The 18,586-nt window shown below is 29.6% G+C and overlaps 1 protein-coding gene across 2 annotated transcripts in view; it reads right to left on the bottom strand.

Moving 5' to 3' along the window:
- Positions 1-17,982, bottom strand: part of LOC107446020 (immunomodulatory peroxidase) — a 67,931-nt gene extending 49,949 nt beyond the window's left edge. The window contains exons 1-5 of one of the 2 annotated variants that reach the window (XM_087167452.1): positions 17,724-17,861; positions 13,971-14,097; positions 11,535-11,703; positions 8,726-8,944; positions 5,805-5,933 (exon numbers count right to left, since the gene is read on the bottom strand). In XM_087167452.1, the coding sequence (XP_087023578.1) occupies positions 5,805-5,933; positions 8,726-8,944; positions 11,535-11,619 (433 nt within the window). In that variant the 5' untranslated portion in view covers positions 11,620-11,703; positions 13,971-14,097; positions 17,724-17,861. Of the gene's footprint in view, positions 1-5,804; positions 5,934-8,725; positions 8,945-11,534; positions 11,704-13,970; positions 14,098-17,723 lie in introns of both variants that reach the window. The other variant, XM_071179569.2, reaches the window with a different exon arrangement.
- Positions 17,983-18,586: the final 604 nt, after the last annotated feature.

Below are 18,586 nucleotides of genomic sequence, written 5' to 3'. Positions count from 1 at the left end.
TTCCAATATTTCCTGTAGTTGAACACATTATTTGAAAGGAAATTTTTAACTTATGTAGATCTCTAGATTAATAATATGTTTTTCGTATGAGACCAAAGTTTTTTCCAGTACTTCTTGTAGCACACTATAGGATATGAAGAGAAATGTTTAAACTATATAGATATCTAGATGAATAATGAGTTAATTGATTGAGACTAAATTTTCTGCCATTTCTTTCTGAACTTGAAGAAAACTTATCAAACTACACATATCTTGATAAATAGTATGTCATAAGATTGAGAAAAAGATTTCTTCTAGTACTTATTGTAACTCACTATAGGATTTGAAGACAACTTAAACTACACTGATCTTTCTGATGCACTGATGAAGGTTGTCCTTTGAGCATCCGAAACAGCTGTCTGCTTTTAATAATATTTTTGTGCTCTTTAACGTTGTCTACCTTAGTTTGTACACTGATCTCTTCATGAATATGTTATTAGGTTGAGACTAAAGTTTCCCCATGTACTTGCTGTAGTTCACTAAGGCTTGAAAACATTTTGAATAATGTATTACAACTGCTTACATGAATAATATGTTCTAAAGTTGAGAGTGGAGATTCCTCCAGTACTTCCTGCACTATTAAATTTAAAGAGAACTTTTTTAACTATACAGATCACTAGATGAGTAACATGTAATTTGGTTGAAACCGAAATTTCATCCAGTACTCCCTGTAACTCACTGTAGGATTTAAAGACAATTTTATAAACCATGCTGATCTCTTCCTGTTATTAGATTGAGATCAAAATTTCTTCTAGTTCTCTCTATTATTCACTATGGAATAATATATAAGATATAAGTTTCTCCCACTACTTCCTGTAGCTCACTAAGGCTTGAAAACTTTATTGAACAATGTATTATAGGTATTATAATGTATTCTAGTTATCTCTATCACTGTAGAATGTTTACTTTACTTTTACTTTTTAACTTTTTTAACTACACTGATCTCTACATGAATAATATGCAATTAGATTGAGACCAAACTTTTTTGCAGTATTTCCTGTAAATCACAATGGGATTTGAAGAGCACTTTTTAAACTCTACGTGAATAATATGCTCTTACGTTGTGAGAAAAATTTCTTCCAGTACTTTTTGGAACACTCTAAAAGATTTTTTTTTTAAATTAAACCATACAAATCTCTGCAGCCTAAATAAGTTTAAAGCAAGTTTAATTTCTATACAAAATTAATTTTAAAAAAAAATTAAATAAAAAATATCAAATTATTATTTTGTTTAAAGCTCAGATTACATTATAATTTTAATCAATAAATGCATTCTCATTATTTAGTTGCATAGTTGATTTATTTGAAAGTGAGGTATTTATGTAATTTTTTGTATCATGACTCATTATCCTACAAAATATGCATTTGACCATTTAAACCCATTTTTATGAGAAGGAGATGTCTTAGAACATAAAATAATAGTTAATTTGCAAATTCAATGTAATTTACATGTTACACACGTTAAACTTAAATTACGTGTAACTAACATGCATTTTTTTTAACATAATTTCAATTTTGGATGAAATTTATGTCTTCAAACTACTTGCATAAGTTATTAAACAATATTTATAAATCTATCCAAATCAACTAATTTAAACACTTTTCCTTGTCTATATCTTATAGCAAATTTCCTTTAAAAGGAATAAAGTTTTAGTTTTGTAGAAAGGTGTAAACTATTTTTATGTGATAAGCAAACGAAGTGATGTGAAAAGAAGTGATCCAGCAGTTTTGGAGTTGAAAAGCGATAGAAAACAAGAGATGCTGTCCCTAATTAAATGAATTTTCTTTGACCCCAGACATCTGAACTTAAACCAATGTTATTTTGTAACTAATCATTCGATCATGGAATTTAAAACACACTTCTTTTTATATTTTCTTTATGTATGCCAAGCAAAATAATATAACTTAACAGAAATTACTCTTAAATTTTTATTTAAATATAGATAAGTAATAAAATTTAACGTTTGGAAGTTTTTGAAGATTAAAAAATATCACGATAACATATCAAATTCTGACTGGCAGTGGTCGATAGTCGTTAGTTAGACGTTTTATAATCTATGGTTGAATCTTGCTGAGAGGTCCAAGAAATTCCGAAGTAAACTTGTCCAGCAACCTAATATCTATGTTTTTACCACAGCAAAACTAACTAAAGCAAAAATTTAATTACAACATATTGTATGAATACAAGCCACTTTTTAACTGGGATTATTTACATTTACGCCTACCAAAGTAAAACAAAAGAAAAGTAAGTTTTCATTAAACCAACAGTCTCTTATGAAAAGTCATTTAGTAAAGACCACTCGTTATATTAAGTACGTTCCTCGAATCTAAGGATATTTTGAAACTTTTCCGTTTCTGTTATTTAATCTGTATTGACCGACTTAGTGGAAAGTTTACCTTCTAAATACTTTGGGGAGAGAATTACCTCCAGTCTGTCTAATCCCGTTTCAACGAATTACCGTGACAGAATATTCCGCTAATTAGAAATGTATAGAGTAAAACCATGGTTACAGAAACGAGAAATCACCTAAATTATATAATATTGGTTCGAAATCATGAGTTAAATTTATAAGGAACTTATGTAGAAAGGATAGATAACGGTTTCTTAACCATACTCGGAACTCTATTTGCAGATATTTAATTCACGTTTATGAGTTGTTAAGGCTATTTTTGCGAACTCTGCATTCATATTTCTAAGAGAAACATTGCAAGATAAGCTTTCAATTTTTTTAACATTTGCCTTCTATTGATTTCGATGGAATAAGCCAAAAATAATTGATACACGATATTTTAAGTAAATATAGTGATTTAAGTGAAATAAAAATTTTCTCAGAAAACGATCTTATAAATCAAAGATGTTTGAAATGTTCACTTTTAATGTTTACACTCACACACTCAGTGGCACGACAGCCCATAAAGGGCCAAGGCCTACTGTGCCCATCTCAGTTTTCTTGACCTTGGGCTATGGGGTGCAGGAGCAGATGTTCCGGTCAGATGGTCAGCCGAACGCGGAACCCGCAGTGTTTAGTTCCCAAGCATGTTTGGTACTCATTTATCGACCCAAGGGATGAAAGGCTGAGTCAACCTTGCCCGGCCCGAGGATCGAACCCAGAACCTGCGGGCACGGGAGGGCGAAGTGCTACCACTCAGCCACCGGGCGTCACTTTTAATCCTCCATTTTGTAAAAAATTAAAAAAAATACTCCACCTAAACATTTCAGATGTATATTGGAAATAATATAACATTTTAGATGTATATTGGAAATAATATAACATGATGCTTCAAAATTCAAGATCTAATTTAAACATGTACAGATTATTCTTTTCTTTCAGAAAACATGAATAGTTTAACATTAGTAGGCACTATCTTTAAAATAGTTTTCCTTAATCAATATTAAATGCCAGCAATTTTTTAGTGTACTGTGCATAAAAATTAAATAAAAACTTTGCAACAGCAGTAGAATTTCTATTTGCTATTAAGGTTTTTCTTTTTTCTTGGTATTCTAAATCAAGTTTATTGGGAGTCCCTATAAACATAATGCAATTTTGTTCAATTTGAAAAAAAGCTATGAATGTCTTTTATACCGTTTTAACATTCATTTTAGTTTAGATTATATTTCAATTTATGCTAGTTAAATATTTTTTTCTTGAGAAATATTTTCTTTTAATTTTTATGTGACAACATTATGATACAAATCTTAACATCCGAATCCAGTTTTTAAAAACTGAAACATAAAGCGTTTTTTTTTAAACTTTAAGATTTTGAATATACAAAAGGGTGCATGACACACCGAAACTAAAATCATCCATCACGTACCGTTTGGAGAAAAAAATGACATGCTTTTATTGAATTCTCAGACATAATAATGCTTCGAGAGCCTCGAAATCTCGAGAAGGTATATAAAGTTTTTGCAGCTATAAAAGTTGCCAAGATCCCCCAAATTGTCACCAACTTGGCGACAATTTCACTATCAATGAGAATGCTTTTTCTTAGCCTGTAATTTGTTATTATGTTCTATGACTGCATTATTATGTTCTATGACTATGACTACATAAGTCACCAAACTAAAATATGGATTTTCGAAAAAATAGTGCTTGGTAAGAGGAAAAAATAATAACAGGTGCGTTAGTTTCAGCTAAAAATATACAAGAAACACGTACTTTCATCTAAACAACGTTTTTCTGTTTTAGAGTGATCCGTTTGTCAAAATTCTGAATTTTTTTGTTTATTTTTTTTATTGTTTATTTCAGATACTTCATATGTACGTTTTATTTTGTTTATATTAGTATTTATGTATATATGATTACGATGCTAAAGGAATCTTATTTACGATTTTTCTTAGAATCACAATTTTAAATCTTAACTCTGTTTAAGGGTTAACTTACATTTAAACATTAAACTTAAAATCTGGAAAGAATTTGACTTAAATGATAAGAAAGCTTGTTTAAAACTGATTTAGACCAATTTATTCAGGCACACATTTTTATTTTATGTGTAATATTCCAGCATCCTTTTCCTACTTGTATAGTTACTAAATTGAACGAATAGAAGTACTTAGTTAATGAATATAGTAATATATTGAGTATATGAATGAATAAGTTTAGTGCAAGAACAAATATGAAGTAAGTAAATGCGTTAAGCACAAGATATTAAGACTTTAGAAGCATCTAACTTAGCTTGGGAAACTAGGGAAGTGTGACTCACCAATTTTGAAATAAACTAGTGGGATGTATGCCTTATGAGGAATAATTTTAGGTAGCAACATTCGTTTCAGCCCATAGAAGGTCCTGTGAGAGATAAAAAATAATTCAATATATAGAAAGATCGGTATTTTACTACTTCAATGCAGACTATTAGTTATTGTAATTATCTGATACTTCAATTAATTTTGTGGTACTTTCGCGTATTATATAATGCATATTTATTGCCAAAATTGATTTCGAAAATTTTATACATCTGTAGTTTTATATATCTGTAGTTTTTCAGAAAAACCTGTTAGGTTAATTTTTAAAAAAATTAACATTAAATTTTTTTTTTTCAAAAATTTTCCAAATTAATTGAAGTATGCAATTGCAAATCAATTAATTAATTACTTAACCAATTACTAACAAATTAATTGGAGTATGAGACAATTACAATGACTAAAAGTCTTCATTGAAGTAATAAAATACCGATCTTTCTATATATTGAATTATTTTTTATCTCTCACAGGACCTTCTATGGGCCGAAACGAATGTTGCCCCCTAAAATTATTCCTCATAAGGCACACATCCCACTAGTTTATTTCAAAATTGGCGAGTCACACTTCCCTAGTTTCCCTTGTCAGTTAAAGAAAATCAAAATGCTAATTTTTTTTTGTAAAATTACTTTATGTGTTATTTACACTTATTCTAATTTATAGCCATTTTAATAATTTTAAACAATTTTTTGAATATAAAAGCTGGATGTTTTAGACGTAAAATATTATTTAAAATTCGCAACAGCCAGCTTTAATTTTTAGAAAAATTTAAATTTGTAAAAGTTAATAAAAATTGAAGTATGACTGATCCAAAGAGTTATTTTAAATTCAAACAAAAATTATTCAAAAACTATAACAAAAATTATTCGAACTGCGTGATTTTTTAAGCTAAGGCATATGCATTTAAAGTATGCAAATGTGACATTCATAAATTATATAATTGCCTAAAAGTAAAAAACTTAAATTCTTGTCTCAAGATACTCGTCTGTATTCCGTTTATTTAATTTTGTAAAATTCAAAAATATTACCTCTTCTTTGAAGTTCGATTTCCAGTTGATCAATTCTCTGAACAATAGATCGACCCTCTTGTCCAGCAAAGTCCAGATCAGAGGAACTTATATCTGGCATATTTGCTGGTATTTCAGGACGCAGAGGACCTGTAAGACAATCATAATTAGAAATTTCCATGGAAATATTTTCAATATGAGTCGGACGTTGCAATTGCATATCCATGCTTACTTAGAAAAACTGGAGAAAAAATAAGCTGTACTAGTGAACATAAAAGCGTAGAAAAATTGCCTAAGTTCAATAATAGAGGAATTCTCCAACAGATGTTGAAATTGTTTGGAGGGAAAATTAAAGTGAGAATTACGTTGTAATAATTTAACATTAAATATTCATTGACACCTAACACTTTTAACGATAATCGGCATAAAAAATTTTCTTGAGTATTTTCGCTATTTCTGTTGTTTTCATATGCTTCAAAGTTTTTGCAGTTCTAACTTCACCAAATATCCAAATGCAAAAAGTGTGCTTAAAACGTATTCTATCAATGAAATAGCGAAACTTCTTCGATAAGTGCACCAGTTTAATTTTTATAATTTCCGAGTATCTAGAGTGCCATTTGTTATTTTTTTCTGAAATAATCTTTTAGCCGTTGTACATTGATTTTAAACTATAAAATTGCATGATTATATTTGCAGTTCATGTTGCTTCAAATAGAAATAGAATGAATAGAAATATTCTAAAGCGGACAGATTCGGTGAGCTATAAAATGAAATCTTGGTAATTAGTGCTAAATCATAACAGCACCCAAAATTGCACATTTTTCAGAATCCGTCTATGATGAACCGTGGTGACTCAGGGGATACAGCTTTCACCTCCCAATAAGGTGAGCAGGTTCGAATCCCAGCTATGACTGGTCGATACGAATTCAGCTTCCGGCCGCACCGACCACAGTGCTGACGTAAAATATCCTCAGTGTTCGACGGATCATAGACTAGAGTCCCCTTGAAGTCAGGCTAACCGTGGGCTAACCGTTTTCCTCTCCATGTAACACAAATAAGGGATAGTTCCATCTCCTCCACGAAGACATATTTCCCCCAAAAATTGATCCAAAAGATCCCTTGTATTCTGGATTAGGTTCAAAACTACAAGACTACGGAGTTTGACATTGGCAGCGGTAAGCTCAAAATTGGGTCGACTGTTCAACGACGATAATAAAATAAAAAATCCGTCTATAATGGTTGCTAATATTAAAGATGTATCTTTTTAATGTTTTCTAAGAATGTTAGTGAATTTAATATATAATTTTCGTACCAGCTAAGTGGCACGTTTGCCATAGGTTTGCCATTTCTGTTCTTGACTGCCTTATCTGTAAATCCTTATACTATTTTCTCTGAAATGTTTTATAATTAGCTCAATTATTACAATCTTTAAATACATTTTATATTCTAATCAAGCATAGATATAAGGTTGGCACAGCCGGAAAAATTCAAAAACTGTTGACAAATGTTGTATAAAGCTTTCGGAAATTTTAAAAGTTTTAATATCACTAGAAATTTAGTAGATATCTAGACACATTTCTTTTAATCCAAAGTCACATTTTGCTAGATGAGAATTATTGAAAACAATTTGTAAATTAAGTAGATATCTAGATACATTTCCTTTAATCTAGGGTTACATTTTACAAGATAAGAATTAGTAAAAACAATTGGTAAATTAAGTAGATATCTAGATACATTTCCTTTAAACTACTGTTACATTTTTACAAGATAAGAACTAGTAAAAACAATTTGTGAATTAAGTAGATATCTAGATACATTTCCTTTAATCTATTGTTACATTTTACAAGATAAGAATTAATAAAAGCAATTTGTAAATTAAGTAGATATCCAGATACATTTCCTTTAATCTACAGTAACATTTTACAAGATAAGAATTAGTAAAAACAATTTTTTCCTTCGATCCTTCTCTAACACGTTTTCAATATTTCCCGGTTGTGGCCACCCTGTTATTCCTCATTGAACTAGCTCGTAAGACGTGCTTTTCAAAAAACAAAAATAAAACGTTTTCACCAGTCACGCATCATCTCTTATAAATAACTTCCAATAAGTTCACTGTATCTCCATCATATCTCCAAAAGTCCATTGCCCATTGTATATCTTATATAAGTTCATTGCAATACGTTGGATTCTGATGAGATTTAAATATTAAATTGTATTCTAGTTCTAAAGATTTAAGTATTTTAGTTGATATAAAGGTTATTTGAATTAAATCTTTCAGTTTTGGACAAAATCTTTTCAGTCTGGTGAAATACAAAATTGAACGTATTTATGCCATATTCGAATTTAACTTCTAGAACATTCTGGGACATTCGAATTTAACTTCTAAAACATTTGGGATAAAGCGGGGAATAGATAAATTTTTCCACAAAGAGCACCGGTAGAGTTAATTCCAGCGATTTAGGGGAAAAAGTTGTATCAGTCGAAGCGAAATAGAAACGGAGAATCGGGGGAAAGTAAATATAAAATCCTTATTTAGTTTATTGTAGGAAAAAAAATGAATAAAAATCTAACTAATTCAAAAAGCTTTCTATCGAAATGAACCAAAGATCCGGAATGTTATGCCAGTTTGCAATTCTCGCCAAAAGAAATGCCCTCATATTTCGCGCAGTTTTCCCACCTATGAAAAAGAGAATTCTTCTGTTAAAATTTCCCGCCACTCGCCAATTTGTTTGAATACTACTTACATTTTCATAATGAAAACTCACAAACTTAGAGTGTAAAGTGCAATCTTCATGATGTAAGGAGACAGTTTATGACATTTTATCATGAAAACACCAAAAGTATGTTCTATACATGAAACACAAACATAAAAATTGTTTTTCCTTTGCTTATTTGCAGAAATTATGCTGCTTCAAAATTTCCCGTTCTCTGAATAAACCAACCTGAAGCTCGTGATGGTGGAGGTTTCCCGGGACAGCATGTTCCAACTTGATTCTTATTTATGGTACATGCAGACTCTTCGAGGTCTTGTGCTGATTCAAACCGAAATACGCACAGGCCAGCTGGTCTACAAAAACCTTTTCCACCGTCATATGCTATGCACTTTACTTCCGGTATTTCTTCCATTGCTGGAAACACAACCGGCGTTTCTTCATCGAAAGCTGAAATTTTCAATAGCAAAAAAATTAACCTAAATAAGCACCATTACTAAAAATAATTTGATAAGCAATACATATTTAATTATTTAAAAAAAGTAACTAAAGTTTTGCACAAGCTGTAACTTCTTAGGAATAAATGTAGCTATCAGATTTTAAGATTTTTTGTGACCTAAGGACAAAAGGCAGATTAAAAGCTCTTAAAAAAAAGTATCGTCTGCACAGCAGAAATTATCTAGTTTCATGCATAAAAGCTGCCAATTTATAATAGTAGTTTATAACATTTCTTTTCATTATTTTATTCAAGTCAATAACTCACACGCAAAATCAAGCGTAAGAAACATATGAATAAAGATCCTTGGTTAAGCTTTAACCAAAGATTCATAAATGAGCTATTTAACCCAATCAGTTTCTTGGAACAATGCCAATAAAATGACCATTTATTTTCCAATCTGATTTTGAGTCTCATGTTTATATAGTCTTATGCTTAAAAGCTGCCAATTTATAACATTTCTTTTCATTATTTTATTCAAGTCAATAACTCACACACAAACTCGAGTGTAAAAAAAAACATATGAATAAAGATCCATAGTTAAGCTTTAACCAAAGATTCATAGATGAGCTATTTAACCCAATCAGTTTCTTCGAACAATGCCAATAAAATGACCATTTAAATTCCAATCTGATTGAGTTTTTTATAAAATGAGCATGTCATAAATTCCTCTTTATAGAGATAATCAAAAATCCGTGATGTAAGAGTTGACACACCGTCATTATTCCTCAATATTCACATTTTTCTTGCAGTTACTGATATCGGATCATTTCTCATATTAAATAATATGAAGTGTGTCGAATTTCAAATTACTGACAATGGCTAATAATTTAAAAGAATGTATGGTAAAGCTTATGCTCGGAAGCTTTCAGTGGTCAGAAAACTATTGAAGTCTGTATTTAGCATCCAGCATAGGGGTGCAGTTACTATTTGAGCCTTTTACCTAATCGGAAAGTGGTCATTATTTTTATTGACTATACATTTTAATTAGTATAAATATAACAATGAATTCGGTTTTTAGGGAACAGAAGAGAATTGAAACTTGGGGATGATGTCATAGAACATAAAGCTTCAGTTAAAATTTCAGTGCTCTAACTATTTTTTTAAGTGATCGGAAGTTTGATTGACGATAAATCCTTTTTGTCCAAAAACATCACAATAAATTTTGCTTGTAACAATGACAAAACGATGAGAGCTAATACTGTTGTCCAGCACGGGGCTTCAGATGAAATTTCAGTGTTCTAGCTAGTCTTAAAGTGACCAAAATTTTGATTGAATATTCAATTTGGCAATAAAACGACGAAACATTTTATTGTTAAAATGTGAGAATTTCGGCTGCTTTTAAAGTCGAAATTTTATTTCAATCCTTCATGAAAGTGAGTTGATGAGAACGTAATACTAAAAAAAATCAAATTAGTGTTTGTATTGGATTAAATAGAAGTAAGCCGACCGGCCTGTGTAGGGGACAGGGAACTGTCCTCGCATCAGAAAGGTTCTGGGTTCGAATCCCGGGCAAGGCATGGACGTTCTTTCCTTCTCTTTACTATCTGTCCTTACTGTGGGAGCGTACTGTGGGAGCGACATTGGCCCACCTAATATGGTGCCCCTGTGAGAGAGGTCAACAAAATCACCCTGTATGTGCCTGAATTGACGGATGTTAACACAAGTGGGCATTGGAAAAACGCCGACCAGGTGGCCGAGTGAATAGCATGCCTGACTGCGGAGCCGATAGTTGCGGGTTCAAATCCCGCTCAGGGCATGGATGTTTCTTTCTCTCTGTGTTCTATGTCCTTTCTCCTTTGTGTGATTGTGTGAATGTGACCCGCCCTATAAACGGGTTTGTGGTTGTGTGACGTGGGCGACGCTGCTCCACCGCCATGGCTTCGCCACGGGTGCCCACTGTGTAACGAGAAGAGAGTAGCAGTTCTGACACACCTGACCAATGGAACAATGCATCCCAAGTACCCGCCATTAAAAAGAAGGAAAAAAACAGAAGTAATAGCATATTAAATAACTTGAAGTGTGTTGTTGTTGTTTTTTTAAAATTATAAACAGACAATAATTTAAATTATAATATAAATTAAATTATTATAGGAAAATGAATGGCAAAACTTCAAAAGATAGGAAAATTTTTGTTTTTACAAAAATAAAAACTGTGTGTACATTTAAAATTTATATAGAAATCTATAAGAATTGGATTTTAATACATGAAAATTAGATCAAAAGTTATGCGTTATGCAAGTGCTTCTATTTTTTTAACGTTTCTATCTTATTCTCAACCCTTATTTTAATGGCATCATTAAACAAATGATAATTAAAAGATGGTATTTGATAATATATATATATATATATATATATATATATATATATATATATATATATATATATATATATATATATATATATATATATATATCGTTTTCATAAGTATAGAAAACCCACAGATATTTCAGCTTACCCAATATTCTTCATCATATGACTAAATGTAAGAATTATTCAATTTAAAACAAAATTTTAAAACTGGTCTATATTTTTGGTACTCACCTTGCCTTTTTATCCGTTCATAAAGGGAAACTTCAGTGGGATTAAAAAAACTTAAAATTGTGACGATTGCCAAAATGTTCAGCATCCTAAACTGCTTTCTGAATTCGCCTTGTCATCGCCATATAAAAGTTGTGCTGGAATATTCCTCTACTAAAATTCATGCTTATATCTAAAAATAAATGAAAATTAAAAAATTATTTGAAGGCAATAACCCAGTTAATTATTTAAGTGCACTTCACCGAATTTTTCCATCTGAAAAAATCAAGTTTTCATGTAAATTTTGTTCATAATTTCTGAGATGTATTTCTTTTCAAATATAAAAATTTTGAAGATGGATATAATTTCGAGAACAGTTAGCTGCTAAACTCGATCTTATTCCTTCTTAATATTTTTCAGTGATGATACATGAAATTTTTTTAAAAAAATTGGAAAAAAAAAGAGTTAAAAAAAGTTTCTTTATCTATAGTATTGAAAATCACATAGACGAACAGGTACTTGTTGCATATAATTATAATAATTTTAGCATAACGAATAATTACAATAATTTTAGCATAACGAATAATTTTAGCATAACGAGTATTTTAGCATAACGAATACCTTTAAATATTTTATCTAACCGAATATTATCTTATATACAAATAAAAGAAAAATTATCTTGCCTCATTTTATTCATGAAGGAAACTTAAAATATTTATTATAACAATGAAACGCATCTATTGTTGTCAATTAAAGACTAATCCTTCTAATGATTAAATTATTCCTTCTTACCTGATCTGCCAAAAAACTAATTTTTATTCCCTGATGTAGCACTTTTACACTGTCAACTCTTAAAATTAATTCCCTGAATGTACGCTTAAACTATAGATATTTGTTTTTAATTACATTTGTCTTTATCGTAATTTTATTCGTTGATTAAGAAAAATCTTCTGCGAGGTTGACAAAAAGTTAAAAATGTCGTTACTTAAAATACTACTAATCATCCTAAACGCTCTTTTTTAAAGAAATAAACAATTACTTGTGTTCAATATTCTTAAATTAACAATAACATTTCAAACGTAAACAAAGTTATTAACGTAAAAAATGTTCTATGTACTATAATTTAAATTATTGATGATCCGAAATTTATGTCTCGTAGGAAAAAATAGAGTGTAATTATTTCCGTAAGCATAAAAATCTAAAAAGAAGTCATTTAAAACAAAGGAGGCTGCCTAAGTCTTGATATGCGTATTACGTCACAAACTAAATGTAGCAATTTTCTTCAACTTTTCAACAGCAACAAAATTTCTTTAAATTTATAAATTAATTTCAATTACTAATGCCAAATTAAGTTGATAATTAATACGTTGCCACGACATTTAAAGTTACTTCCATTGAAAATTACAACACTCAGCAAATATGTTGACGAAACAAGCCAATTATCTGCAGTCTTTCAAAAAACTCCGCCTCTAATCTATAATATCATTATCAAAAATAAAAGGAACAAAATATACCTAATAGGAATCCATAAATTAGTATTTTAGTTGGAAAAAACACAAAAGTTTATAAAAATTGAACAAATCAATGGTTACCGAGAACAATTAGAGTGAAAATAGAATTTTTAAAAAATACATCTAAACGAGTTTATGTAGGAATTAAACTGAAAAGCTTAGTTGCCCACTTGTAATTTGATAATCATGCTCAGAAACACAATATTTTCAATTTTTTATGTCTTCTCAGTAGAGCGAACTAAAATACACGAAACGTTTGGTACATTTATAGCCAACATTTATCTCTGAATGCGAAAATATTCCGAATTGTTAAAGCACGAGAAATACTCGTAGTACAAGAAAACAATTGATATGTTACCTGGAACGTTACCTCTTTTATCTTTCTTGCGATATATTACTGAATAATTAACAAATAAATGCATTATTATGGCTCGTATTATTCATGTTCCTTTTATTATTAATTAAAATGTGCATGATGGTTAATGCCGTAATTTGCTTATATGGGCAGATCTCTGAAACCTTTAACTTTTGATAATAAATAAAACAATAAAAAATAATAGGCACACTATTTTTACACCTCCAGAATTGTTTGAAAACGCATAAAATATCAGAAAATAATCGTGAGCATCGAAAATTTTGATGCCCTTATAAGTATAAACAAAAAATTAAAATTTTTGAACTAATTTTTCTAGGTTTATATACATTTCATTAAAAATCATAAAAACGACAAAAGTATCATTTGCTGTTGGATGTATAGGTTCAATAAGTTTACATGTAATAAACATGTAAACTTATTGAACCTATTTTTCTTTTATTGAGCAATTTTTTCTTTTTAATAACTTCATCCATATTTACCCTTTATTTTTCATCAAAAATTATTAGTATCATAAATGAACTAAAAAATTTTAATATTAAGTTAAATTGTTATAAAATGTATAAAAAGGCTTACTTTAATTATTTTCAGTCAAAAAATATCTTCAATTAGTAAAACATAGGGAAAAAACTAAGTTCTGATATGTTAAATTCAATGAATTAATCCTGAGGTTACGGTTTGACAGGGTTATGGTCTGGACAACCTAGGGAATAGATCGAAAACTTTACTCAGATGCAACGCAATGTGATGCACACAACACAGAAAATAAATTAGGCAATGACAAACGTGTGATCAAAATTTTGATTGATTTTAACATTTACTTTTCAGATCTGCGTCTGATTACGGTCTTGACATCGTAACTGTAACCTCACCTTGCCTTTTTATCCTTTCATAAAGGGAAACTTCTGTAGGATTAAAAAAACTTAAAATTATGACGATTGTCAAAATGTTCAGCATGCTAAACTGCTTTCTGAATTAGCCTTGTCATCGCCATATAAAAGTTGTACTGGAATATTCCTCTACTAAAATTCATGCTTATATCTAAAAATAAATAGAAATTAAAAAATTATTTGAAGGCAATAACCCAATTAATTATTTTAGTGCACTTCACCTAATTTTTCGATCTGAAGTTTTCATATAAATTTTGTTCATAATTGCTGAGATGTATTTCCTTTAAAATATAAAAATTTTGAAGATGGATATAATTTAGAGAACAGTTAGCTGCTAAACTCGATCTTATTCCTTCTTAATATTTTTCAGTGATGATACATGAAATTTAAAAAAAATTTTAAAAACTTAAATGGTAGATTAATAAAGTTCCTTTTATCTATAGTATTAAAAATCACATAGACGAACAGGTACTTGTTACATGTATTTATATAATAATAAAAGAGTATTTTATCATAATGAATACCTTTAAATATTTTATCTAACTGTATATTATCCTATATACAAATAAAAGAAAAATAATCTTGCCTCCGTTTACTCATGAAGCAAACATAAAATATTTATTATAACAATGAAACGCATCTATTATTGTTAATTATAGACTAATCCTTCAAATGATTAAATTATTCCTTCTTACCTGATCTGCCAAAAAAACAATTTTTATTCCCTGGCGTAACACTTTCACCGTGTCAACTCTTGAAATTAATTCCCTGAATTTACGCTTAAACTATAGATATTTGTTTTTAATTTAATTTGCCTTCATCGTAATCTTATTCGTTGATTAAGAAAACTCTTCTGTAAGGTTGAAAAAGAAGTTAAAAATGTCGTTACTTAAAATACTACTAATCATCCTAAACGTTCTTCTTTAAAGAAATAAACAACTACTTGTGTTCAATATTCTTAAATTAACAATAACATTTCAAACATAAACAAAGTTATTAAGGTAAAAAATGTTTTATGTACTATAATTTAAATTATTGATGATCTGAAATTTATGTCTCGTAGGAAAAAATAGAATGTAATTATTTCTGTAAGCATAAAAATCTAAAAAGAAGTCATTTACAGCAAAGGAGACTGCCTAAGTCTTGATATGCATATTACGTCACAAACTAAATGTAGTAATTTTCTTCAACTTTTCAACAACAAAAATTTCTTTTTCTTTAAATTTATAAATTAATTTCAACTACTAATACCGAATTATGTTGATAATTAATTCGTTGTCACGACAGTTAAAGTTACTTCCATTGAAAATTACAACACTCAGCAAATATGTTGACAAAAGGTTTTCCAATTGAACATCTATCCGCAGAGTCTTTCAAAAAACTCCGCTCTTAATCTATAATATCATTATCAAGAATAAAAGGAACGAAATGTACCTATTAGGGATCCATAAATTAGTATTTCAGTTGGAAAAAACACAGAAGTTTATAAAAATTGAACAAATCAATCGCTATCGAGAACAATTAGAGTGAAAATAGAATTTTTTAAAAATACATCTAAACGAGTTTATTTAGGAATTAAACTGAAAAACTAGTTGCCCATTTGTAATTTGATAATCATGCTCAGAAACACAATATTTTCAATTATTTAGGTCTTCTCAAATGAGCGAACTACAATACACGAAACGCTTGGTACATTTAACTGTTAGCCAACATTTATCTCTGAATGCGAAAATATTCCGAATTGTTAAGGGGCGAGAAATAGTACAAGAAAACAATTGATATGTTACCTGAAACGTTACATCTCTTTTTTTCTTTTTTGCGATGAATTACTGAATAATTAACAAATAAATGCATTATTATGGCTCGTATTATTCATGTTCCTTTTATTATTAATTAAAATGTGCATGACAGTTAATGCCGTAATTTGCTTATATGGGCAGATCTCTAAAAAACCTTTAACTTTTGATAATAAAAAAAACAACAAAAAATAATAGGTACATTATTTTTTGCACCTCTAGAATTGTTTGAAAACGCATAAAATATCAGAAAATAATCGTGAGCATCGAAAATTTTGATGCCCTTATAAGTATAAACAAAAAATTAAAATTTTTGAACTAATTTTTCTAGGTTTATATACATTTCATTAAAAATCATAAAAACGACAAAAGTACCATTTATTTAATAAACATGTAAACTTATTGAACCTATTTTTCTTTTATTGAGCAATTTTTTTCTTTTTAATAACTTCATCCATATTTACCCTTTATTTTTCATCAAAAATTATTAGTATCATAAATGAACTGAAAAATTTTAATATTAAGTCAAATTGTTATAAAATGTATAAAAAGGCTTACTTTAATTATTTTCAGTCAAAAAATATCTTCAATTAGTAAAACATAGGGAAAAAACTAAGTTCTGATATGTCAAATTCAATGAATTAATCCTGAGGTTACGGTTTGACAGGGTTACGGTCTGGACAACCTAGGGAATAGATCGAAAATTTTACTCAGATGCAACGCAATGTGATGCACACAACACAGAAAATAAATTAGGCAATGACAAACGTGTGATCAAAATTTTGATTGATTTTAACATTTACTTTTCAGATCTGCGTCTGATTACGGTCTTGACATCGTAAATGTAACCTCACCGAATGACAGTTTGTGATTATAAACCTAGAAAAATTAGTTCAAAAATTTTAATTTTTTGTTTATACTTATAAGGGCATCAAAATGTTCGATGTTCATTATTATTTGTGTCTAGATTTTTTATCGAGAGCGATTATTTTTAATTATTTTTTTTTTATTATCAAAAGTTAAAGGTTTTAGAAATCTGCCCATGTATCGCCGAAAATCGGGCGGCTAAAGTCGCTGTTTGTGGTAACGTGTTAATCGCTCTTTTTCTTTTCTTTTCAACGCCTATCAATTTAAACTGCACATGAACTATGTTATTATTTTAATCCCGCCATCACCTTGATCAACCCCGATAATAATTTTTCCAACATTGATTTTTTCTTTCGCTTGAATATTTGTTTCCAATTCCGAATGTGCATATTTTTTACAATAATTTCGAAAATATATAGCAAGGACCGTAATGGCCAAACAGTCTGCTTTTTACGAAGTGAAGTAAGAAAATTCATCTAATTCTAAAATTAGATCTTTGCTCTTTAAGTTAATTATTGTCAAAGTTATGTCCCCGTAACAGTGAAATAACTCAATGATTCGCGCATTTCTATGTAATGAAAACTAGTATAAAAGTTATTAAATCCAAATAACTCACTACTTTAATCTCAAACAGTTCGAAAAATAAAGGAAGTTTTTTTTTAAAAAATTGTTGGCAACTGTACGAGGAATTCAACCCTTCTTATCACATATTCTTACCATTACTACTTCTTACATCACAAGAGCGATTTTAACTTTAAAAATTAAAACAAACTTACCTTAAAATATCGAAGGGCAACAGATTCTAGAAAATTAACAATGCAGATTTCGTTATTTCATCATCCAGATTATTTTGTTATTCAAAACCTATCTCATGACCTGCCCATAAAATCACTTTAAGAAGTCAAACTCATAGCACATGGAATGAAAGTTGATTAAGTAAACTGACTTTAGGGCCTCTAAACGAAGGTAAAAGTCGCCGAGTGAGTATCTGAAAAAAGAAAACAGTTTACTTCTCAAGGTGAAGTCACATCAGTCGCATTAAAACATCTTTTCGTGTCGCACGCGATCTTGATTTCATCATCGAAGGAAAATAATTCGCCATGTATTCGACTGCAAACTTTGTGACCAGTGTAATTTTACTTAAATATTGTCTTTAATCCATATATTGGTCTCGCAGAAAGTCTTGATATTTAAGACAAAAGACAGAGTACTTAAACTTCGGTTCTTCTTATTAGATTCTAAGTATTTTATTTCATTTTATTTTATAACCGTCGTTCAACAACCGACCCAACTTCAAGGGTTTATGACTACTAATGTTCAACACCGTAGCCTTGTAATTTTGAACCCAATCCAGAATACAAGAAAACTTTAGATCAAACATTGGACAAAGTGGACACGCTCACAAATCATTCATTCAAAATTTAATTCTTGCCGACATTCGATTTATCATCGCTGCAAAAAAATCTTTTGCATCTGGATTTGAAATTTCTGACTCCAGATTTAAAATTTTCTTTCAAATGAAAAAAAAAACTGTGTAAACTCGTATTTGCGTAATAAATTATCATTATTTGTGGCCTGTCTCACATCTTTAGGTATCTGGCTTTATGGGTATGCAGCGGGTAATGTTACGTTTCCGACC

Source organism: Parasteatoda tepidariorum, chromosome 1 (genome assembly GCF_982258835.1).
Source record: "Parasteatoda tepidariorum strain Cologne lab strain chromosome 1, Ptep-v5.0, whole genome shotgun sequence".
In the NCBI taxonomy this organism is placed as follows: Eukaryota; Metazoa; Arthropoda; class Arachnida; order Araneae; family Theridiidae; genus Parasteatoda; species Parasteatoda tepidariorum.
This window is presented reverse-complemented; position numbering and strand designations above follow the sequence as displayed.